Raw genomic sequence first — 24,110 nt, forward strand, 5'->3', positions numbered from 1 at the left:
AATAAAAACACAGATTGTTTCCAGAAGTGTCTTGAGTTCAAATTCTAATAAATAGTTTTTTGTTATAAACAGGAGGAAATCTAACATAAACATAAACAAGCAGCAACACATTCATGTGAATTCTTCAAGTTGAATTAAAAAGTGATGGAGAGACTAATCTGCTCAGGGCTTCATAACACTGTGACGACAATGATGGTGACACATGATGAAAAGACAATAAATATCAGTATGAACACAATCAGAAATCACATCTGGTAATAATAAATTAATAATGATGCAGAGTGACAGAACCAGACACAACTGAGTCCACAAACATTTGACCTGAATCCTGCAGACTATCAAATTAAAGTCTGACCCCAAACAGCAGTAGAATACAGATTCAGACACACCCACCTGCAGACAGAAAACCAGGTTTTCAGATTAAGGTTATGTTTTGCCCTGAGTTTGACATGTCAGAGGGCAGTGAAAAAGTCCACACATGATAGCGCAGGGGTCACCAACCTTTTTGAAACTGAGAGCTACTTCTTGGGTAACGATTAATGTGAAGGGCTACCAGTTTAATACGCACTTTTGAAATAACAAATTTGCTGAATTTACCGTTAATTATATGTTATTATTAATAATTTATTAAATTAATGATATTCTTCTATGTGAAGACACAGATCATGTAATGATTTCTCACAATAACTATCAAATGTGATTTAAAAAACAATAGCAACAAAAAAATTAGATGCAGCTCATTGGTAAGTGGCACTAAGGCGAGATATTTTTAGAACAGTCCCGCGGGCTACTCATGTGGTCCTTGCGGGCTACCTGGTGCCCATGGGCACCATGTTGGTGACCCCTGTGATAGACTATTATCACCTGAGTATTGTCAGAACATTTTCAGTAATATTTCACCAACATTAGAAACAAATCATAGCAAACACTAAACTTAAAAATTACTGCTGTTTTCTCTATGTTTATTTCCCTCTTTACACAAACAGTTTTGTTTATAATAAAATAATGTCTGCATTTACAAATGCAAATAAATCATTAATACAGGAATCAAAAGATAAAACTTATCCATGACCAGAAATATCATTTTATCAACCACTAAACTGGTTCTTCTCTTCTCTAAGATGTGGATCTCAGTGCTTCACCCAGCTAGAGGAAAAATCTTATCACAACCTCATCCTGAAACAATCCAGATTCATTTTAGCAAGAATCTGCCTCAGTGTTGAGTCCAGATCAGTCAGCAGGACTGTGGTCATTATCGGATTTGGACCTGAAATGTGTGTGTTTGTGTTTATGTCTGCTGTTACAGTGTGAGGTCAGAGTGATGTGACTGTTAAAGATCAGTCTCTGCTACAGCTGGTTAATGAAACCAGCTGTAGCACTTGTAAGTCGCTTTGGATAAAAGCGTCTGCTAAATGACTAAATGTAAATGTAAATGTAAATTAAACATGTAGTCATTAGTTACCTGTGAAGACTCAAAGCTTTGGACCTCACTGATCCAGCTCCTTAATCATCTGATACATGTCCTCAAGGACGAGATGGGTCCTTACCTTGATCATCATTATCATCGTCACTATGAAATCGTAATGCTGCAGCTCTGTCAGAGAGATGTTTGTAGTGAAACCTTGACTTGTCTTATTTCAAGCCTCATTCCTACAAATTTGATAAAACTGAAAACACTGAGCTGAAACTTGAACTTTGTTTTACACAGTTGCCATGTTAACCCTAACCCTGAATAAAGGTTTTATTTTTATTTTGTTTTATTTTAAACATAACCCTGACCCAAAAACATTCCCAAACAAAACTTCTATACATAACCAGTTTTACACAAATCAAACTGTTAATCTGCAGGACCATTGTCCTGAGCAAACTGTAAATTGGATTTCAGCACTCATCAAGTGGAGCCTCCTGGTGCTGCAGGAAACGGATCATACTGCCAGGCAGTGGCAACTTCTTCACCTGATGGCGTCCAACCACCTTCAGGATCTGCAGTCGGCAGAGCTGCAGCAGTGGTCGTGGGGGGGCTGAAACACAAACCAGTAACAGGACTGGAGAATTACCACACAAAGCAATAACATTGTAGACAAACCAAATTCAACAGACAGACCTGCTTTCTCTTTGATGATGCTCCAGTCGGAGTAGCTGTCCAGGTGTTCCATGAGTCTGGAGCACAGAGTCACGTGACCTACATAGTCCAATAGGACATCAATGATGGGACCCGCCCACCGACTGATGCTGGGAGCTGAGATCATCTCACAAAACTGTCAATCAATAGGCAAAAATTATTATCAATAATAGAGTCCATCTGTCTATCATTAATCAGCCAATAACAGAACTATGAATCAATATTCTTCAATTTCTTGCCAAGACCCTTGAACAAGTGGTCTTCAATTAAACCTCAGAATTTCTTTCATAGAATTTCTATGAACAACCTTCTTGATGTTGACCAATTTGGTTTCAGGAGTGGTCATTCTAAAGAAGCAGCATTCCTCACTGAAAATGTCTGCCTGGATTCTGACACCTCTGCTTGGATTTCAATTTTCTAGACAAAGGTTCTAGTTTTCCTAGTCAAACCTTCCATACAACACAGTATTAGCATCAAATTAAAATGTTGGTGATTGTCCCCAGAAAGTCTGCCATAAAATCAGCATCAACTTAGGATCATCACCACAAAGTCCGCCAGAAATCTGGGGGTCGTCATTAACGATCAACTGAGTTTTACTGACCAAATCCCCTTTGTCTTTCAGGCAGCATATTTGGTCTTAACTGCTGCTATACCCTGGTAGCCCCAGCAGCACCATCAAACCCTTCCGGCACATGTCACACTACTGTCCAGATCCCTTGTATCACTATTGTAGATTCCTAATCTACAACTCAAGGGCAAAGGTGCCTTTGAGTAATTCTGCCATAGACTGGGGATGTATATGGAGTGTTGTTACCTCCACCTAGGATTTCACTTATGATCTGGGTAGTGACCAAAACAAATATCATGAATGGAAGCATCTCAGAGTGTCCTCTGAAAGAGCTCAGAATTTGGCCACCCAGAAGTGGTTCTGAGTAGAGCCCCTGCTACTTCCTCTTTACCAGAGGTATATTAGGTGCTTTGGTCATCGGATCAGTATACTCTTTATCAGCTTCTACTGGAGGTTTTCTAGATTTCCACTGGGACGAGACTTCAGGGCAGAAGCTGAACACGCTGGGTCTACCTGGCCTTGGCTCTAGCAGGAGGGGCTCAAAAGTGTTGCTGGAGAAAGGAACATTTGAACTACCTGGATTAAGCTACAGACCCCACCTGAACACAAGAAAACAGATGGATGTGTGTCTCACTGTATCTCCTCTTTTGTCTTCCTCTAGACCTCCTGCCTGGCAGCTCCAACCTCAGCATCCTTCTACTGATATAGTCACAGTTTCTCCTCTGAACATGTCCAAACCACCTCAATCTGGCCTCTCTGACATTATCTCCAACACATCTAACATGAGCTGTACCTCTGATGTCCTCATTCCTGATCCTGTCCATCTTTGTCAGTCCCAAAGAGAACCTCAACATCTTAAGCTCTGCTACCTCCAGCTCGGCCTCCTGTCTTTTCTTCAGTCCCACTGTCTCTAAGCCGAACAACATTGCTGGTCTCACCACCGTCTTGAACACCTTTCCTTTCATTCTTGCTGATACCGTTTTATCACACAACACACCTGACACTTTTCTCCACCCGTTCCAACCTGCTTGCACTCGCCTCTTCACCTCTGCTCCCTGTAACCTCATTGTTCCACTTGGCTTCCTCTCATTCACACACACACGTATTCTGTCTTGGTGTGGCTAAGCTTCATTCCTTTGCTTTCTAGAGCAGACCTCCACCTCTCCAGATTTCCCTTAGTAAGTGTAATTAACATAAAATGAAACTGTGATGACATGCCCCTCATGTCCTGTGTAGATGCACACACATGCAACTTGTTCATTTCCAACTATTAAATTTTTTTGTGTGTGTTTCCAAACATTGTCTTTACATGATTTTGTCTTGTGTTAATTTATCAACATCACTCAATTAAAAGAGAAATAGAAATTTAAAAATAATTTCTTATCATTTTTAATAATTTTTTATAAAAAAAGAGTGAATTATACTCATCCTCAAGAACACCAATGCACTAAATATTGATAGAAATTGTTCGTAATGCAGTTAAGGCATATAAACAATGTTTATTGGGAATGTTTGGTTTCTGACACTTTTGGTTAATTAAACATGTCCCAGGTCAAATTGACCCAGAAACACCATTGCTGTTCCTGAGAAACAAACATAACAGTAGGTTTAAATGTAAAATGTCAAACTGCACCTGAACACCTCTCCTGGACTGTATTTCTGGCAGGACACTGTCACTGTAATGGAGCTCATCTCTCTGTGAACGGGTGGTTTTGATTGGGGGATGAGGTCCGCTGCCGTAGACACAGTCAAAGCAGGAGACAGCATGGCCTCCATGGTCGAGCAGGTACTTAAAAATGGACAGGTACTTCATAGAGAACATGTAGACAGCCGGAAAGGTGGTAGGGTGGGTGGGGATGGGGGCATTGATATCAGCACCGTGCTCCACAAGCAAGACGACGGTCCGGATGCAGGCCAGCCTTGCTGCCACCATCAGTGGCTTGAACATGTCCAGGTTTGGGTTGGCACCAGCCTCCAGCAGCATGCGAACACCATCAACATTGTTGTTGATGACGGCAAAATAGAGTGCAGTGCTGCGGCGGTCCTCATATGACTTTGACCGCTCTTCAGACATCTGAGCGTTGACATCAAAACCTGCTTTGATCAGACTCTCCAACACGTCATCACGATTCCGCTCGGCCGCCAGGTGGAGCGGGCTGATACCAGTCCGTCGGACTCTGGCCTTACTGGTGACTGGGATCAACATGGACACGATGCTGAGAAAAGGAAACATCACCGAAGTTAGCCCACGACAAACCCTGATCTATTAGACAAACCAGCAGCAACTTCTTCACTTGATAAAATGTTTGAACTTTATGTTTAAACATTGTTCATGTTTTATAATTTATTATTATATTATATTTTAAAAGCTCTATGTCCTCCTACAATAAATCACTAAAAAGCTGAATTTCACACACAGAAACATTTTTCTAGTTTTAACATTGTCTGTGCCAAGTGGTGCCTAAATTTTAATCTGCTTTGAGGATTCTCAACCACAGAACTGTATTTTTAAGTTCTTCATATGTTGTAATATTTGCACCCTGCATAGCCAACAATGTCATAAACTTAATGATCCAGAGTTTATAAACAATGTGTTGGTATATTTCTTGCATGCACCTTATGTGTAATTCCTATTGCTCTCCTGCAATAACAACATAGAATTTTTAAACACTTTGGTTTATGTTACCCACACAGTAACATAATAATACCACACGGGCAGTGCATTATAATTTTACACTTGGCTTTGTTCAAAACATACATTTTCTTGAACACCTTTGATTTTATACATGCAATAGGAGGGTCTGGGTCAGGATTTTGTCAAAAACAAGTTCAATGACAACTCCATCTAGAGACCACACGTTTTCATCCTTTTTTTAAAAAATTGAAACTAAATGTTTCTCACATTCTTTATCTTTGTTTTTGTACAAGTATTATTTTCACAATCCTTCTAGTTAAAAATGTTAAATACATTTCTGAACTGAAAAAATTGTGTTGTCCGCAAACAGAATGAAACAATATGTATGCGATACTTCACATATATTGTTAATATACAAAATAAAGAGATTAGTCCCCAGTACACAACCTTGTGGAACTCCACACTTAATTTTCATATGCTCAAATGTAATGCCAGCAAACTATACATATCGTTGTCTGTTAGCTACAAATTCTTTTAACCAATTTATTTAACCACTACTCATCTAATACTATACACCTCTCATTTTGTAATTACAATACAATGATCTATAGTATCAAATGCTTTAATCACAGTTTAACAGTTGATGTCTTATTTTATATTTGTGCAACTATAGATCTCATCTCATTTATGTTTACCTCACCAAGAAACATGGATTGCATTATGTGGTTTCCCTGGTCAACCCCCCACCCCTGATTTTAGATTGGGCTCAACATTTAAAAAATTATTAAATTAATTATTATTTTATTTTCTTCCAGTCTCAGTTAAATTTAAAGCGAATATCTTCCAACTGAATCGGGACACATTCTCATTGTTGATCGAAAATATCAAACTATGGCCTCATTCATTGTATCTCACCTCACCACATTTAACCTAAAACTGTGGTTTAGTGGTCAGTTATTAATTTAAAGCTCAGTCTTGTGCCTTCAGAACTTACAAACACAAGGGCATTACTTTTTAACTTGGACGATTTTGGTTCCACCAAATATAGAAACATGGTCTTTGAGATTCTGACAACTTCAACTATAAATTAAAAGAGGAAGAAAGAGATGAGTGAGCCTACGTGTTACTTCCTCTCTGGGCAGCGATGTGAAGTGGTAATAATCCAGTCTTTCCGGGTTTGTTGGCATCAGCATTCTGGGAGAGAAGGAGCTCTACAATGTCCTCATGTCCATTTTTAGCAGCCTCATACAGAGCAGTGGCTCCATCAGCAGCCTGACTGTTCATGTCTGCACCTGCAGGAACCATTTAGGGTTGAGGGTTAAGTTCGAGAAAATTCTTAAAACTTCAGACTATATATAGTGACTCAATGAGTTAATAGGTATTTAGATCAGCCCACCTAGTGAGTTTTCAGAGGCCAACTAAGCTAAACTCAAATGATGTTGGTAGCTAGCAGCAGCCTTAATAGAAGTAGTAATAAACAGACTATATTTAAACAAATGAGTTGGTTTATAGAGGAGTCAGTTTGAAGGTCAGAGTTGCAACTTATGTCCTCTTTTCCTCTTGCAACCAGGATCTTCCAAATAAAGATTTTGGGAAGCTTTGTCCCACTTAGTAGAAACAAATGCTGTCTTGCTGAAAACATTCTTTGCTCTGAAGTCTTGTTAATGGTGTTACAACTTTGTGCCTGAGTTGTAGAAGCCCTGTCTGACAGTCTGGATTGGGGGGCAGTGTTGGCAGCTGACTGGTCCATCTTACACATCCTGGAATTTGAAAAGTCTGGTTCACTCCAACTAGACTGGCTTTTTTGGCAGCAGCTCCTCTGCCTCCAAACCCTCTTCAACAATTTTGTGAATTTTGGATTATTGTTAGCTGGATTATTCGATTGTTAGGCCTTGTGCCATAGTCTTGTGTATTTATTGTGTAGTTTGTAAATAGTATTACTTAGGACCAGCTTTAATACTATTTATAGTAATATGTACAAGATTAGATGTAGGGGTGAACTGCCATTTTCTTTCTATCATTTTCTCTTGTTACCCTCATTCTCTTAGTTGTAGAAATAAATTCCTCACTTAATTTTAAAGTTTGGATTATGGATTTTGGCTTGGGGACGGGGGAGGGAACAAAACTATTTGTCCTTGTATGCTGCACTCCTAACCCCTGCCCCTAGGGGTGCAACAGTGGCACTTGCAAATTTGCTGTAAACAAAATTCTGTTTCCCACAGCGTAGGTTTTCTATCATTTTGTGCCCCATGTGTGCACAGACCACACACTGAAATCGAGCAGAGTTTCTCTAGTGAGAACACTTTCTGACTCAGACTAGCTCCCGCTGTGTGTTACATGTGTGAAACGCAACTCATGACAATGTCTGGGGTTGATTTCGCCTGTTATTGCCTCTACAAAATATGTAAAACAGGTTTCAGTTTAATTTAGCAATTAGAAAATGATTATTACAAACTATACTCATTCCTGGCCTACGCAAGCCTCTGTCCTGCAGATACCCTCTTATATGAGGGTGGAGTGTGGGAAGTATGGGTATTTTCCAGCTTCTGATTGATTCAACACACCTGATCCAGGTAATCAGCAGGGATTAGTGCAGAGATGGTTGCAAAAAAAAAGCAGGACAGCATCTTACATTTGTTAGGAATGAGTATCAGTGCTATAAACCATCTCCATAGTTTACCATGTCTGAGTAGGAAGCGTAGAGGGGCAAGATTTCCACTCTGAGCCGCTGTAAACACTGGTGAAATGCCAAACATGTTGGTGAGGTTGTGTTTGGCTCCAGCCTTTAGCAGCATCTCACAGATCTCTACATTGCTCTGAGCCACAGCTTCCTGCAGCGGAGTGCAACCATGAATACAGTGAGTGTTTACCCCCACACCATGGTTTAACAACATGGCCACTGTAGCAGCATTGTTCCTCTCACAGGCTGTGGAGAATAAAAAAAGTTAGTGATAAGCCATCAAGACTACTGAAACCAAGTTTGTTATGGAGAAGGTTCAGTACTTAAATTGATTTTAGAAAAAATTTCCTATGTTTGGGTGTCAAATCAGTATTTAGTATTGGCAGATACTCTAAGTTTAGTGTCAATGTGGCAACAGTACTTGTTGGTACTTGGTTAAATTTGATGTATATGTATAGCACCAAACCAAAACAAGAATCATCGCAAGGAAGTTTACATGGTAGGATCAAGACCTTACAGAATTTAAGCCAAGAAACTGAAAAATTAAAGGTACATTTAAAATCACCTAAATCCTATTAAATGCTATTCAAAACAGATTTTTTAATTAGAACAATATTAGATGTCTGCTCCTCTATTTTGTGAACTCATGATGATTCCTTTTAGACCAAATCACTTTTGTTCAGGTTTTTGACCAGTGTCATTTCCTGTCAAGCTTACCTCTGTACAGAGGAGTCTCTTTGTCATAGTTTCTGATGTCAGGGTCAGCTCCATGTTCCAAAAGCACCTGAACACATCTCAGCCGATCTTTGGTGACAGCAAGGAGCAGTGCTGTCTCGCCACGATCAGTTTGCTTGTTGATCATCCCAGGCTGAGCTGAGGAATGAACCACAGAAAATTTCTCTGCACTCTGTTGTGTATTTATGACTTTATGTCTTTGTGTAAAGATCCTGTGTGTATCTACCTGACAACATGACGTTCACACAGGTGTCCTGACCAAACCATGCTGCCTGGTGAATGGCGAGCCAGCCAGGTTTACTCGGCAGCATTAGATTCGTCCCCGGTTGCATCATTAGTGCTTTAACCCTGCTCACGTCGCCAGCACTGATTGCTTTAAACAGAGGCTCTTCATCCCTAGAGATAAAATACCCATCGGCCATCGTCTCCCCTGTCCCACCGGTCTCACCTGACCTCACTGTCTTACCTGTTGTACTTTTCCTCATCATTTCACTTATGCTTATTTCTCTAACCTGTTTCAACTATCATCACCTGTCACCCCAGACATTCAAGGAGGATGGTTTAATTCATAGAAACACTTCAAGTGAAACACCAGGTGATAGAGATGGTTTTATAAACAAATATATTTTTTAACAGATGTAAACTTACTCTTCAGGTTCTGGACCAATGAAGACCAGATTCCCATCTGGTCTACGATAAGCTACCATCCTCTTTCCAGACCCCGTCATGAAGCGACTGATGGTCCCATCAAATGTCTTTCTGTTACACCACCAAGAAAAAAACAGCAATAAGAGTAGAGTCTTTCCTCAAGGACGGTTAAGCTCGGAGTAAAAGCAGTTCTACTTCAGAAAGCGTTAAACTGGTACTAAACTTGCCTCATTGTTAAACTAAGACTAAATCCAGGTGTATTTCAGAGTTAAACTGGGACTGTTCTCCTGCAAAGAAATTAGGTCTGTGACCAAAAAATTCCCTCAGATGTTTCTATTTCAACCGAACTACATTTTTGGGTTTATCAGGTCTGTCTAACAGTGTCTCTCACCATTTGATGTAAACAGATGGTGATTAGTTGACAGGTTTGTTCCTCTTTTCAGCAGTGTCCAAGATACAGTATTGTTCAAAAATAATAGCAGTACTATGTGACTAACCAGAATAATCCAGATTTTTTTGTATATTTTTTATTGCAACATGGCAAACAAGTTACCAGTAGGTGCAGTAGATTCTCAGAAAACAGACAAGACCCAGCATTCATGATATGCATGCTCGTAGGGCTGTGCAATTAGTTTGAAAGCGGTGTGTTAAAAAAATTGCAGGTTGGCATTCAATCACTGAGGTCATCAATTTTGTGAAAAAACAGGTGTGAATCAGGTGGCCCCTATTTAAGGATGAAACCAGCACTTGTTAAACATGCATTTGAAAGCCTGAGGAAAATGGGTCATTCAAGACATTGTGCAGAAGAACAGTGTAGAGAACCAGAGAGACGTGGAAGAAAACGGAAGACAACCATCAAAATGGATTGAAGAATAACCAGAATGGCAAAGGCTAAGCCAATGATCAGCTCCAGGATGATCAAAGACAGTCTGGAGTTACCTGTAAGTACTGTACTGTTAGAAGACGTCTGTGTGAAGCTAATGTATTTTCAAGAATCCCCCGCAAAGTCCCACTGTTAAAAAAAAGGCATGTGCAGAAGAGGTTACAATTTGACAAAGAACACATCAACTTTCCTAAAGAGAAATGGAGGAACATTTTGTGGACTGATGAGAGTAAAATTGTTCTTTTTGGGTCCAAGGGCCACAGACAGTTTGTGAGACGATCCCCAAACTCTTAATTCAAGCCACAGTGCACAGTGAAGACCGTGAAGCATGGTGGTGCAGGCATCATGATATGGGCATGTTTCTCCTACTATGGTGTTGGGCCTATTTATGGCATACCAGGGATCATGGATCAGTTGCATATGTCAAAATACTTGAAGAGGTCATGTTGCCTTATGCTGAAGAGGACATGCCATTGAAATGGTTGTTTCAACAAGACAATGACCCCAAACGAATCATGGAGTGGAATAACAGCTGAGAGATGCCACAAGTTAGTTGACTCCATGCCAAACAGATGTGAAGCAGTTTTAAAAAACTGTGGTCATACAACTAAATATTAGTTTAGTGATTCACAGGATTGCTAAATGCTAGAAAAAAAACGTTTGTACAAAATAGTTTTGAGTTTGTACAGTCAATGGCATACACTGCTATTTTTTTTAACACACCCCTTTCAACTAATTGCCCAATTGCACAGCCTTACGAGCATGCATATCATGAATGCTGGGTTTTGTTTGTTTCTGAGAATCTACTGCACCTACTGGTAACTTGTTTGCCATGTAGCAATAAAAAATATTCTAAAAACCTGGATTATTCTGGTCATTCACATTGTACTGCTATTATTTTGAACAATACTGTATATGCCCTCAGATCTGATGGTATGACCTCTGGTAGCTCCAGGTTTCTCAACCATTGTTCATGTGATCACTGAAGTCAGAACCATGTGTTATCAAAGCAGTGCCTTTTCCAAGGCCCCACCCAAGGCCTCCAAGAAGGCTGGGTACTCCAAAGTGCTGTTTGGTGCATAGGCCCAGACAACAGTCAGAGCACTTCTTTCAGCAATTTCAGTTTCTTGGACGTGAACTTCTGGTTCTTCAGGGGGAACTACAACATACTGGTGCTCAACTGGTATCTCCACACCTGTCTTATGCCTCTTACTCTGGGCAAGTCTTGAACAGAACAGAGTTCAGCCAGTCTATAAGAGTTTGGTTCTAAAACCAATGCTGTGCGTGGAGGTAAGCCCAGCTATAAATAAATGTTACTGCTCCATCTAACACTTCCACCAAACCCTGCTCCTTCCCCACCACAGAGGAATGTCCCTGCCTTCACCTTTAACTACCTTATCCTCCACTCAACTCTGAATTCCTATCCTTGCAGGACACAGGCCTGCAGAGTGGTAGGATATACTGTACCTGACAGAACATATGTCAGTGCCTGGATACAAGACCAGTTCCTCTGTCAGATTTGACCTCAAAAGGCAGTTCTCCTCTGTACTTTTGAAATTCTTAAAGCAGAATTATGTTCCAATTCATTTCATCAGACCCGTAACCATTTTCTCAAAAGAATTATAAATACACAGGTGGAGTAGAAATTGTATGAGCTCACTTACGGATCAGGAGGATTTTCAGCTGGAGGATTTGGAGAACTGTAGTGTGCTGTGGTCTGTGTTGGAGATGAAGCATTTGCAGGTGAATTAGAGGAGTGTTTTGGTTTGAGCTGATTGGTGTTTCTTCCTGTAGGGTTCATGTTCCTGTCAGGTAGGTGAGCAGGTGTGGTTGCAGCAGATAAAGTGTTGGTAGTTGTAGTGGCAATGTTGCTGGCTGCACTGGTATTGCTGCAGTGTGTGTCAGTCAGACTGCGTTCAATAGCAAGCTGCAGCAGTTCGTCATCACTCAAGTTACTGTAGAGGGAATAATCCTCCAAGCTGCCACAAGGAGCTGCTGATCCAGAATGAGAGATGGTGGCTGCAGCCATGATAGAGCTGTGGGGATAAAGTTAAAACTAAACAAAGAGAAACAAAAGTTAGAACAGGATCAGTCAGGTTAATCAGACAAATACAGATTTTTAGCATTGATGATTACAACTTTGACATCATAGATTAACTTTTAACCAAAGTCCTTTTATTTTTTGAATTAGTTTATGTGGTATATGGACCTTTTCATTTGAGTTTATCTATCTCTATTGTTAGCACAGAAACTCACTCAACACTTTTCAAAATGTACACTGAAGTTATGTTTTACTGCTTTATTGATCTTGCCTTGTGTTCATTATATTTCCACCATGTAAATAGTTAATGGTCTGCACCTACAGCTATATAGCGCTTTTATATATTGGTACTCAAAGCACTTTACACTGCTTTTTATTCACCCTTTTGCAGTCACAATCACACACATGCTAACACGCCAATCGGTGAGGTGCTATGCAGCTATCCAATACTCACCAGGAGCAACTAAGTGGGGGTCTTGCTCAAGGACAATTCAACTTGTGACCGGAGGAGCTAGGATCGAACCAGCAACTGGGGGCTTGGTGGACGACTGCTTTCCCTCCTGCGCCACAGTCGCCCCAGTCATGTATAATCTTTTTTTTTTTTTTTCTGTGTGCAATGTAGAATTGTTAACATCAACCCTACTTAAAGGTCTAGTTAGTTTAGATTCACTTCAGATAACTGTAGTGTAAAAAAAACAGAAGTATTTGAAGACATAAATCCAATGTTGAATAAAAGGCACAAAGAGTAAGGAAACCCAAAACAAAACTGACGATAAAAACTGGATGTGAGAGAATAATAAATGCACTCACCTTGTTTAAAAGGGTTGTTTTTGTTAGTGCAAAGTTTTTCCTGAGTTCAAACCCAGCCACATGTTTATATGTCGTCTGCACGTCATTGTGTGGGGGATGGTGGTGGAGTGTTACTTAACGTTTATTTTAAGACCAGAAGTTAGAGCTTGTTGACCAGCTGACCGCTAACTCTAATGTTACAGGTTGAGTTATTTAAAAACACTGCAGGGTCATTACAGGACAGCAGACTGACTGAAACATAAAACATTATGTTTAAACAGATTTATTGCAGATCAATCAAAACTGAATTAATTCTCAAATCTTTATGTAATCTGTCCCTGTTTAATCTTAGTTCATCCAACCAATGTTCCAGGTTCTGATTTAATCTGAGTTTTGTTCCATCTGCAGTCTCTGTGGTTACTCTGTGTAGTTATTCATGGATCTATTCATTTTAGTAACACATGTTCCCACAGCTTAATCTGACTTTTGTCAGAAATTAATCTTTATTCTGACCCCAGTCAATCCTAGCTCTGTCCTGGTTTAAGCTCAGGTCACATACTGGTCTAACTCAGACCAGTTCTTGCTGTGGTTAAGTGGAAAGAGAACACTGAAAGTTGTAAACCAGCATTGTTCATAATGTAAACCATGTAAATCTAAACTGTAGAAAGAAAGCTATATTTATACACACTAAAATATGTGGATTAGTTTGCACCAACAATAACCAGGGATTGTCCTAGGTTATTTTGACAGAACTGAGTTAAACCAACCAGTAATTTAAATTCAGACAATCTGTAAATAAATGTTAGCTTCAGCTGCTGATTGAAAGTGAGCCAATGTTAAAACAAACAGAGCAGTACAGTATGGTCCAGTAGTTTGTACTACTTTAATGACAATATTCCATCAACAAGTTAAAATCCCAATACAAACATCTGTGCTGAAATTATTTTAAGAACATTCACCGTGACATTTATATGTTAAACTGACCAGCTACTAATCAGTTAGTGATTCTGTGCAGAACTAAGTCCACTGATAAATATCTAGAAATTGTTTTTGACTCAAGTCAGGTGACCTCAGGTGAGTGAGCGCATGTCGTACTGCAGGAAGCGGAAGAGTCTGACAGGAAGTGGCAGAGTGTGGAGCAGTTTGAGTCGTCGGACTCCAACCAGGCGTCTGATCTTTAGTCTGCAGAGCTGCATCAGAGGGTGAGGAGGAACTGAAGAACAAACAGAAAACAGAAACTCATAAGAACTGAGGTGTTTATAGAAACGCTTGAACTCAGGCTTTCATAACAGCTTTCTTTGAAACTTTGAAAGTTTTATTAACTAAGACTTTTTGAACTGAGAATCTTTTTAAAGGACCCTTTTAGGGAACTCAAAACCTTCTAGAAATCCCTAAAGCACCATAACATTCTCCAAAAACTCAATTGTTTTATGAACCTAAAAATGAGAATCTTTCAGCTTGGTTTGCAGACTACCACAAGACAAGGTCCAGTAACTGACCGAGGAAACCTTTAAGCCATACCATTCATCAAGTTTTGACACCTGTCACCTCAGTGGTGTTTTTTTTTTTCCCCTTACGAGCTTTTAGTTTGATTTGCAGCCAGTCACTGCGACTCTCGAGAACCCCCAACAACTGAGAGCACAGACGGACATGACTGGCATAGTCCAACAGCAGAGAGATGATTGGACCGCCGATCTGACAGAAAGACCTCCTAGAGACAGCTTCACAGAACTGAAACAGGACAATGGACACTATGAGAGGACAAATGACATATTTTTATAACATACACTGATTGATACCGTACATTTCTGAACTCACCTGAACAGGACGCTCTGGTGCTGCATCTCCCATGACCTGCATTTCTTCAATAGGATGGTGTGATGGTGTGACATCGGGATGTGGTTTTTGACCATACAGACAGTCAAAGCAGGGATTGGCGTCACAGCCGTTGTCCAGCAGCAGTTTGAGCATGGGCAGAGACTCCATGCTCAGCAGGATGGCAGATGGAAACGAAGAAGGCGGCATGGAGATCTGAGCATTTATGTCAGCATCATACCTCAGCAGCAGTGTTGCCATGTCCATCCAGCTGAGCCGGATGGCAATGAGCAGTGGGTTAAAGACATCAAGGTTGGGATCAGCTCCAGCCTCCAGCAACAGCTCTGTAGCCTCCAGGTTCCTGTTAAAGACAGCAAAGTAGAGTGATGTGCTCCGCCGGTCCTCGTACATCTTTGAGCGTTCCTCAGATAGCTTGGCGTTGACATCAAAGCCGGACTCAATGAGCAGCTCCAAGATGTCATCCCTGTTATTTTCTGCAGCAATGTGCAAAGGACTGATGCCACTGTGCTGGACTCGGACCCTGCTGGTGACTGGGATCAGCAGTGACACAATTCTGGAAATGAAATGTAGATATTAGGGTGTACATGGTGATTTTTGAAACACATTTTTGGCAGATTCTGCTTGGGCATGGTTGAATATTCTCACATACATTACTTTATAGCAAACAGTTAATATCTCATGCTTCCTTGTGAAACACAGAGCACTGGGTAATGAAGGTAATACCAGTGACTGACAGATCTCAGAATTTCAGACCTTATGTGATTGTTCTGAACGGCTACATGAAGTGGCAGCAGACCAGATTTCATGGATCGATTAGCGTCAGCTTTCAGAGACAGAAGTGCCTCCACAGCTGAAACGTGACCATTTTTACTGGCTTCATACAGTGGTGAGGCTCCATCTCCTGCCTGTCCATTTATATCTGCACCTGGAAAACAAAAACATGTTTACTCCTGAGAGACTCAAAAGACAATGAAGACAATGATAGGTTTGTAGTACTGACCTCTCTTGGCCAGCAGGTGGATGATGTCAACATGTCCATGCTGTGAACTGACAAAGAAAGGTTGGATGCCATAGATATTTCTGGTTTGTAGATTGGCTCCTGCCTCCAGCAACATCTGACAGAGCTTCACTTGGCCATGCCTGCATGCTTCATGAAGAGCACTTCCTCCCTGACTGCAGGAGCAATTTACTTGAGCTCCACACCTCAGCAACAGATCCACGATTGCTTCATTTGGATGCTCACATGCTAAAATACAGCAATAATATAAATACCACAGGCATCTGAGATACTGTCCACTTTTATACCCACTCAACCTTTATAAACAATACAGTTTTGTTAAAACAACTCTTATGATCCTGTCCCTGTAACTTGTCACTGTGATGTAACCTGTGAACAGGGGAGTGTCCCGGTCCTTGTTAGCCATGTTTGGGTCGGCTCTATGCTTCAGGAGAAAGTCGACACACGAGACGTTTCTGCGCTCAACAGCCAACATCAAAGCAGTTTGATTCCTCAAATTACACATGTTCACAGAGTCAGGATGAGCTGTGGACAGAACAAAATTTCACATATCCTATCTTAACTGTATATTTATAGCTGTGAAAACAGTCTCTCAAAGAGTAATTGAAGCAGGAATAACTGGTCCTGAACTTAGATTTCTTAAGTTAGAATAGAGGGTCAGACGTATTAAAATTAAACTAAAAAGTACAGGACATCTTAATATGAACAAATAGAAAACCTACAGCTAGAAGACAGATAACCAAAGTCAAGAGGATGTATCCTCTGGGAACCATTACAATGAATCTGGTGGTCAAATTTCACAACAACTGATCAATGATTTATTGACAAAACACCGGGACTTAAGTGTAGAGAGTACAACAGTGTGTATGTGACCAACCAACCAAAAAATCCTCCAGGATTACAAATGTGATGAGATTATGACAAAAGCATCAGTTATAGCAGATAGAAATGATCATCAGAATAGATTCTATTACTTAATGCAGAAGGCAGGTATGATGAGATGTCATAAACAGACACTAAACCTAATTTGCATGTGAAATATTGGTACAATTAGTTATATTTATATTACTGTTATTTCTGGAACCAGAAAAGACATTTTAAATGAAAATGAAAGTTATAGGTCATTGGGACTGAACAGAAATGGAAAGCCAAGTCATCAACACATTATGAAATCTCATTGTAAATATTGTGCCGTTTAAATTAAAAGTCAAATCTTTTCCTACAGACAATCGGCAGTAAACATACCTTCGATAAGAATCTTGACACACTGTAGCTGTCCATAAAAAGCTGCTTCATGAAGAGCAATCCAGCCATCATCATGTGGTTCTGTCAGACTGCTGGAACTCTGTCTGACCAAATCCATCAAAGCTTCAGCATTTCCACTCACAATTACAGACTGTAACAGACTGAGCTCTCTGAATCAAAAACAAAGTTACAGTGCAGATCACTGACCAAGACAAAGAACAGATAGAAATTCTATATATCTGAAACATGAACACATCCAGCAAACACCCAACATCTGTGGAAGGTCTGCAGCAATATAGTTTCCACCAAATTGAATGAGAACCTCATAGGCCCTCTGAGAGTTTCTGACAGGTTACAAGACAAAGGTGTATCTAAAAGTGGCACTACCTGAAACAGCCAATCCTCTTGCAACAGCCTCTGAAAGGTAACATGCCCTCACCTCACTGTCAGGGTGGAGAAGGATTTTCAGACATTCAGGAGTATCTGACCCACCTGAAACCTCGGGGACTAGATTCACCAACAGTGGGTGAAGCCACAGAGGACTCAATGACAAAAATAAGCACATGTAACAAACTGAGAGTGAGAAGATTCAAACACAGGCAGTGGGGGTAACAGGAAATGAAGTCTAAAAACTGATAGATGTCAAAAATAGCCTGGCAAGGTCAGCAAATCCAAACAAACTTAACAAGCAATGCAAGGTCAAAAAGTTATAGGTTCAAGGATAAGAAAGTGACAAACACAGGCCAGAGGGACCGGTGGGTACACTATACATATAGCAATACTCTGATTAATAAATGGGTGTTGGCGTGGTGGGTTTGGGAAATGTTACAATGGTGTGCAGGTGATCCAGAGAAGGGAAAGAGTTGGGGACATGAGGTAGGTGGAGCGGTATTTGGAAGCAGTGAGAGACACATACTGAACAGAAACAAGACCAAGTCAGAACCTGTACTGAAGTGTGACTAAACGTTGGATTTGGACTGACTCACTTCTTGTGGGGTCTGTAAAGAAACTGAGACAGAGATGTTTGAGGGTTTGCAGAATTTAGGATTTCTGCATTTGAAAACCGAGATGGAGGGACATAATACGGGTTTCTGGAGGAGTCGGGAAGTCTCCATCTGGGGTTTCTATTTGATTGTGTTGGGGTAAGCAGGCTGCAAGAGGCTGAGGATGACAATGGTGATGTTGATGCCCTCTGATCAGTGAGTGGAGGAAACTGGTTGTCAGCAAGACTTCTCTCCACAGCAATCTGCAGCAGCTCTTCATCCGACAGGTGAAAGTAAACACTGTAGTCATCCATATCCACATTACAGACAGCCATGTTGGATCTACAGGTGGAGACAGAAGAGGAGCAGTTAGTTTGGTTCTAAACTCTAAGCAGCAGTAGTTGCAGCTGCAGGACAAACGGGGTTTTTCTGTGTAAACAAGTCATCTGAGTTGAACTCTTCATACTTTGGCCGAACTTGGTGTAAATGTAATATCAGGGACTAGAAGCCATGCAGGTCAGTGGTGTTTCTTTTCTCTGTCCTGAGCCAAAATGCTCAAACACACTAAGCTGTGCAGACAAAAATAATGCACCTTCACACTAACTAGACCGAACCAAAAAACAAAAAAAGATCAGACAGTTTTTAAAAATTCACTTCTCAGTTTAAGCTGCACCTTCACCTCTCACCTGTATTAAAATTTAAGGCATAAATAACATAACATCCAATTATGTCGGACACAACCAAACCTCTCTGCGAAGCCACTTGTGTTCTGTGCTACATATACGCCATCCTTTCAGGAATCTGCACCCAAGGCTCCATAAAATCATTTTTCCACCCTCACATGGATCAAAGACTCCCACTCCTTTACCCGTGAGGCTGAGGTGCTGCAGTTCTTCAGGTACAATCATGACAGCTGGCTTGGAAACTGCTAATAACCTCCCTTGTTAACAGGTCCCAATGAGCCAAGACAGAAAAGAAGCGCAAGCAAAACAATAGGCAGGTTGGTAGGACAAGTAACTGCACACTGGAAACAATTCCAAAGCTGGGGACACCTGCAGAAAGGCACAAAGAGGGAGACAAAGAAGGAGAAAGACAACTACGGGAGAAAGAAGACAAAGTTAATGTCATACAGTAGCAACTGTGGCGCAGGAAGGTACAGTGGTTATCCATCAATCCTGCAGTTGTTGGTTCCTCAGCTCCACTGGTCACATGTTGAAGTGTCCTTGAGCAAGACACTGAACTCTCAACTTAGTTGCTCCCGGTGAGTGTTGCCAGCTGCATAGCACTCATTGGTGTGTGATTGAGAGAAGCAGTGTAAAGTACTATGAGTTCCAATAGGTAGAAAAGCACTATATAAGTGCAGACCATTTACTATTTACATACAGATGTGTGGGATGAAGAGAGAGGGGAGGACCTCAGTGCAACAAGGGGATTCCCCAGCAGTCCAACTAACTAAGAGCTGGTTCACAGTCACAGAGCAGCTCTAACTATAAGCTTTATGAAAGAGGAAGGTTTTAAGCCTAGACTTAAAAGTAGAGAGGGTGTCTGCTTCCAGACTCTAAACTGGGAGCTGGTTCCACAGGAGGAGCTTGATAGCTAAAGCCTCTGCCTCCCATTCTACCTTTGGAAATTCTGGGAACCACAAGTAGGCCTGCATTCTGAGATTGAAGTGTTCTATTGGGATGATATGGTACTAAGAGGTCTTTTAGATATGATCGATCTTGACCATTTAGAGCTATACATGTAAGAAGCAGGGTTATAACTTCTATTCTATATTAAATGGGAAGCCAATGAAGAGAAGCTAATTTAGTGCATTCAATCACAGTACTTTGTTCTTCCTTTAAATATGTTAAAAGACAGGAAAACCCAGAACCCAGCCTCTCTGCATTGATTTAACCTTAAACTCCACATCCCTGTTATTTTTGATTCCTTCTTTCTCCTAGTCTATAAGACATCACCATTCACAGAAGATCAACTTTGAGTCACCATCGAGACGTCCCAGACTGGCCTAGGGACATGGCCATGAGTCAGTACTGGAAAGCCCCCCACAGCTATAAATTATACTAGATGAATAAATAAAAGAGCTACTGCTGTCTACATTCAATACACATGCAGTGAAAACAATTAACACTCCTCTCAGACTTTGAGAAGCACAACATAACACATTAACATTACTGAAACCGAAAAAGCTTAGCACTAGGAGTTACGTGGAAATAGTTCAAAGCAGTGGGCGAGCTCAGGGAATGGGTGACAGAAGGAGATGAATGACGGAGCCCAGTGGGAGAGAACGTAGCAGGTAAGTAGAGGGAAAGACCGGATGGTAAATGGTCTGCATTATAAAGTGCTTTTTTACCTATTGGCACTCAAAGCACTTTAAACCGCTTCTTATTCACCCATTCACACTCACACCGATGGGGCAGCTGCTATGCAGCTAGTCAGCGCTCACTGGAGCACCTAAGTGTCAGGATTAGGCTTTCAGGGTGGACCCAAGAGTAACGAGGCGAGTTCGGTTAGATGAGTTTTTATTTAAAGATTTTAACACAGGATAGGGAAAGAAACCAACATAAACTCACTCCTATGAAGGACAAAACTTGCAAATCGCAGAGGGATGACTACAAAACTAAAAACAAGGAATTAACTGAGACACAAACTCAAAGGAATTTAACTAGGGCAGAAAAACATAAACTAGAAGGCGGCACAAATGGTAAACATGGGTCAAACGAGTGATAACCTAAAACAACCGGGACAGCAAAACTAAACGAACACCAGGAAAACAGAAACACTGAGAAGAGCAAAAACATGAACATAACATCAAAACCAGACTAAGTCACACTAGAACACAAATAATATCAAAAAGAGGCGACAATACAGGAAGCGACTGAGACACGGGGATCAAAAAACAAATCAAACCTTAAACCAAACATACTGGTAACAGAGTACATGTGAACAGGGTCAGGAGTCCAAGAACCACAAGACAGGTAACTGGAAACACAAAGTGATGCACTGATGACAGGGCCAAACAAAGACAATAATCCAACAATGAACCAAGGGCAGAGCTGGGTTTAAAAAGGCAGGGGAACAGGTGAAAGCAATTGTAAGCGGTGATGACTGGTGAAGCTGGAGACATGAACTGGGGACAGGGAGTGGAGAAAAGGAGGTACAAAATAAAAGTCCAGGGCAGGAAGTGAACAGAAGTGTCGGATCATGAAGCTCTACCTTCGTGCACCACAGTCCTGTAGCACAGGATGTGACAGGTGCAGGTGAGTGGAGAATAAGATGCCGCAATCCCGCAGGTGAGTTGGGAATGATGAGGCTGGAGAAGTAGACACAAGAACTCCGCATAGACACACATATGATGAATGAAGTTAGGTAGAGCTCAGTAGACAACAAGGTCCAGAGATAGAGTGTATATATGAGGTAACTAGAGTGTAGGTCCAACCGTTTTACTATTAATCAGAAAGTTCCATAATCCAAACTCCATAAAATTATGGAACCCTCAATCCAGAATCAAATAGCCAAAGTCCATGATCAGAGAAGAAACAGGTCCGAAACTCTGGAGCTCAAGGCTTTGGAGGCAGCTAACAGTAGTGATGTTACATCCAAACTAGTATGAGTTTGTGAAGAAGTATTGCAGCAAGTACATCAGCAAGTTCTGATGTCATGCTTCACCATGCAAAGAATCATGCAACCACCTTAAATGAATCTTTGTTACTTGACCCTCAGATCAGAAAGGTTTTGAACATCAGATTCTCGTTCTGCATATTCAGAGTTACAGAGTTTGTCAAAAATTGTCTAATTTTATAACAGACTTTATTGAACAAAATAACAACCATGGCAGCATTAAAACGGTGTACTCTGACTGTTTTATCCTCTATTTCACACATTCACATGTAAAACCACAGATTTGTCAGCAGATGTCACCATTTTAACTGTGTCAAATACGTCTAAACACTAAACCATCTTCAACACATTTGCGTCACGAAGTTTCAGTTCATCCACCATTGGCTAACAGCCCAGTTTTTGTTATTTCTCCAGGACTGGGAAAAACAGAAAGAGGAGAGGGATCAAACTAAAGCAAGGGGATGGAAAACTGGAACATGACAAGCTTGGCTCCTGTGCACTTTGTTGATTGAACCAACAAAGCTGATTATATAACTATGATAGTGATGGTTAAATAATTAGCACATGACAACAGGCCCATTCAGTGTTCATATTACAGTGGTCCCAGGGACAGCTCAGCCCCCCAGAAGCAATAGCTCAATGGGTAGTGCAGCAGGATGGGATTCAGAAATCAGCAGTTTCAAATCCCAGCCTAACCACCAGGGGTGTCCCTAAGCGAGACATTCAGCACTAGCTACTCAGGCGCACCCCTGTGGCTGCCCACTGATGGGTTAAATGCAGAGAAAGAATTTCATTGTAACCTGTATGTGCTCAATGACAATGAAGGTCATTCTAAAATCTTACATTTGGGGGAGGTCTCAAATGTTCTGCTGTCATCAGTGCTGTTCAATACCTGTTTTCACCACTGAATGGAACATGTGAGCTGTTGTTTTTTGAATCTACACTGTATAAGTACTGTGTGAGATCAGCTGGAGCGAACCCCTGACAGCTCAGATGTGGCCTCTCATAGTCCAGCAGTTGTTGCAGCAGATGTGTTGCTGGATGTCTGATCTGACATGCAACAGGCTTCTATAAAGTGTCTATGGTACCTCAACCTCCACTACTGCACTGATCAATATTATTATATGTTTTATGTTTCCTGAATGCTGGTCTTGATAAGCACATGGATCCTCAGTCCACTGTTCATCCTTTACATCCAAATCCTCCTCCCTTCTTTTAACTATAACATCTGTCACACCACTGTTTGAATCTCTGCCTTCATCAGGTTCAAAGCTCTTATTCACACCTATTCATCACCTCAACAGCTGAACTTCCCCATCCAGATCTACAATCCCTCTCTCCCACTGGTGGTCCCTTCACTACACAGCATCGCAAGCAAAAGTCTTAGGCTCAGTGGTCCCACAATGTTGGAACAAGCTTCCAAACCCTGCATACTCAGCAGCCTCACACCATATACTGAAAATCTTTTGAAGTCAGGACTATTCAACTTATGGGTGCACCTAAACTTAAAAAAAACATCTTTGTCACTCACTGTGTCACTTTGAAAAACACCATCTGGCTGAATGTAAATGTGAACCTTAAAGGTCACTCATGGAAATTATGATAACAACAATAATGATTTGGAAACACTGCTCTGCCAACAAGCTTCAGATGTACTCTGAAAACCCTCAATCTGAAATCTGAAACAGCTTTTTATTCAAAATAAAAAAACATTATTGAATAGCACAGTACCCACACATTTATCACACACAGCTCTGTCTTGTTTTGATGACTGAGGTTGACTTCCACAAAGAAACGTTAACAAATGTTAACAAATGTTAAAATCAGTCTGAGAAGACCAGAGAGCGATAAACAGATGATGAGTCATAACTACCTGTCAAACTGTCCTGTGTGTTTCCAGCAGAAAGTTAATGCTTGTGCAGCAGCAGCTGATCTGTGTGCTGGGAATAACAGAAAGAGTCAGGTGGTGTCTCCAGCAACAGGGAGTCAGCCAAAAACACTGAATCTGAAACTCTGCTGGCTGAAAGTCAGTCAGAGCAAACGAAGTCTCCTGTCTGATAATAACAGAACTGGTGACCTGTACTATAAAGGTTACAGGTCAAATGTGTGGGATGGCTTTAGGCCTGAGAGCTGAAAAGTTTCGCTCTGCTGGAGAAAACAATGTGACTTAAACCAAAGTTTGCTGTTTGATTGTATGCAGTGTTCACAGTGTCACCACATTAAAACTGATTTCTGTCTCTGGGTTTATTCTACAATTTCACTAAATCTTGTTTTTTTATAATATAGTGCTGCCAAGTTTCAAAACA

At 40.9% G+C, this 24,110-nt stretch overlaps 2 protein-coding genes across 5 annotated transcripts; both read right to left on the reverse strand.

Annotated features, from left to right (window-relative positions):
- Window positions 1-34: 34 nt before the first annotated feature.
- asb2a.1 (ankyrin repeat and SOCS box containing 2a, tandem duplicate 1) lies at window positions 35-13,210 on the reverse strand. Of its 2 annotated transcripts, none has more exons than XM_067482216.1 (10): window positions 13,123-13,210; window positions 11,936-12,327; window positions 9,389-9,499; window positions 8,967-9,136; window positions 8,723-8,878; window positions 8,006-8,251; window positions 6,446-6,617; window positions 4,324-4,906; window positions 2,105-2,258; window positions 35-2,021 (listed from the first exon to the last, which is right to left on the reverse strand). In XM_067482216.1, exons 2-10 carry the CDS (start codon window positions 12,298-12,300, stop codon window positions 1,882-1,884), a joined length of 2,097 nt encoding a protein of 698 aa, XP_067338317.1. In that variant the 5' UTR covers window positions 12,301-12,327; window positions 13,123-13,210; the 3' UTR covers window positions 35-1,881. The 2 variants fall into 2 exon arrangements, with proteins under 2 accessions (XP_067338317.1, XP_067338316.1); XM_067482215.1 differs by lacking the exon at window positions 13,123-13,210 and adding an exon at window positions 12,767-12,905 and having other exon boundaries at window positions 37-2,021.
- On the reverse strand, window positions 13,123-23,834 carry LOC137102570 (ankyrin repeat and SOCS box protein 2-like). Of its 3 annotated transcripts, none has more exons than XM_067482219.1 (9): window positions 23,678-23,834; window positions 18,187-18,525; window positions 17,201-17,370; window positions 16,325-16,480; window positions 15,938-16,183; window positions 15,691-15,862; window positions 14,920-15,490; window positions 14,679-14,832; window positions 13,123-14,314 (listed from the first exon to the last, which is right to left on the reverse strand). In XM_067482219.1, exons 2-9 carry the CDS (start codon window positions 18,516-18,518, stop codon window positions 14,172-14,174), a joined length of 1,944 nt encoding a protein of 647 aa, XP_067338320.1. In that variant the 5' UTR covers window positions 18,519-18,525; window positions 23,678-23,834; the 3' UTR covers window positions 13,123-14,171. The 3 variants fall into 3 exon arrangements, with proteins under 3 accessions (XP_067338320.1, XP_067338321.1, XP_067338322.1); XM_067482220.1 differs by lacking the exon at window positions 23,678-23,834 and adding an exon at window positions 23,540-23,563; XM_067482221.1 differs by having other exon boundaries at window positions 14,175-14,314; window positions 14,623-14,832.
- Between the last annotated feature and the right edge of the window lie 276 nt (window positions 23,835-24,110).

This window comes from Channa argus, chromosome 17 (genome assembly GCF_033026475.1).
Source record: "Channa argus isolate prfri chromosome 17, Channa argus male v1.0, whole genome shotgun sequence".
NCBI lineage: Eukaryota > Metazoa > Chordata > Actinopteri > Anabantiformes > Channidae > Channa > Channa argus.

Coding starts and splice junctions, on each gene's coding strand:
- asb2a.1 (XM_067482216.1), bottom strand. CDS start 12,300: ATGGCTGCAGCCACCATCTCTCATTCTGGATCAGCAGCTCCTTGTGGC. Junction 8,879..8,966: donor TGTGAACGTCATGTTGTCAG/GTAGATACACAC, acceptor TTCATTCCTCAG/CTCAGCCTGGGATGATCAAC. Junction 6,618..8,005: donor ACGCTTCCTACTCAGACATG/GTAAACTATGGA, acceptor TGGTTCCTGCAG/GTGCAGACATGAACAGTCAG.
- LOC137102570 (XM_067482219.1), bottom strand. CDS start 18,518: ATGGCTGTCTGTAATGTGGATATGGATGACTACAGTGTTTACTTTCAC. Junction 16,481..17,200: donor TGTCAAGATTCTTATCGAAG/GTATGTTTACTG, acceptor TTCTGTCCACAG/CTCATCCTGACTCTGTGAAC. Junction 14,315..14,678: donor GCAAATCAAACTAAAAGCTC/GTAAGGGGAAAA, acceptor TTTGTTCTTCAG/TTCCTCCTCACCCTCTGATG.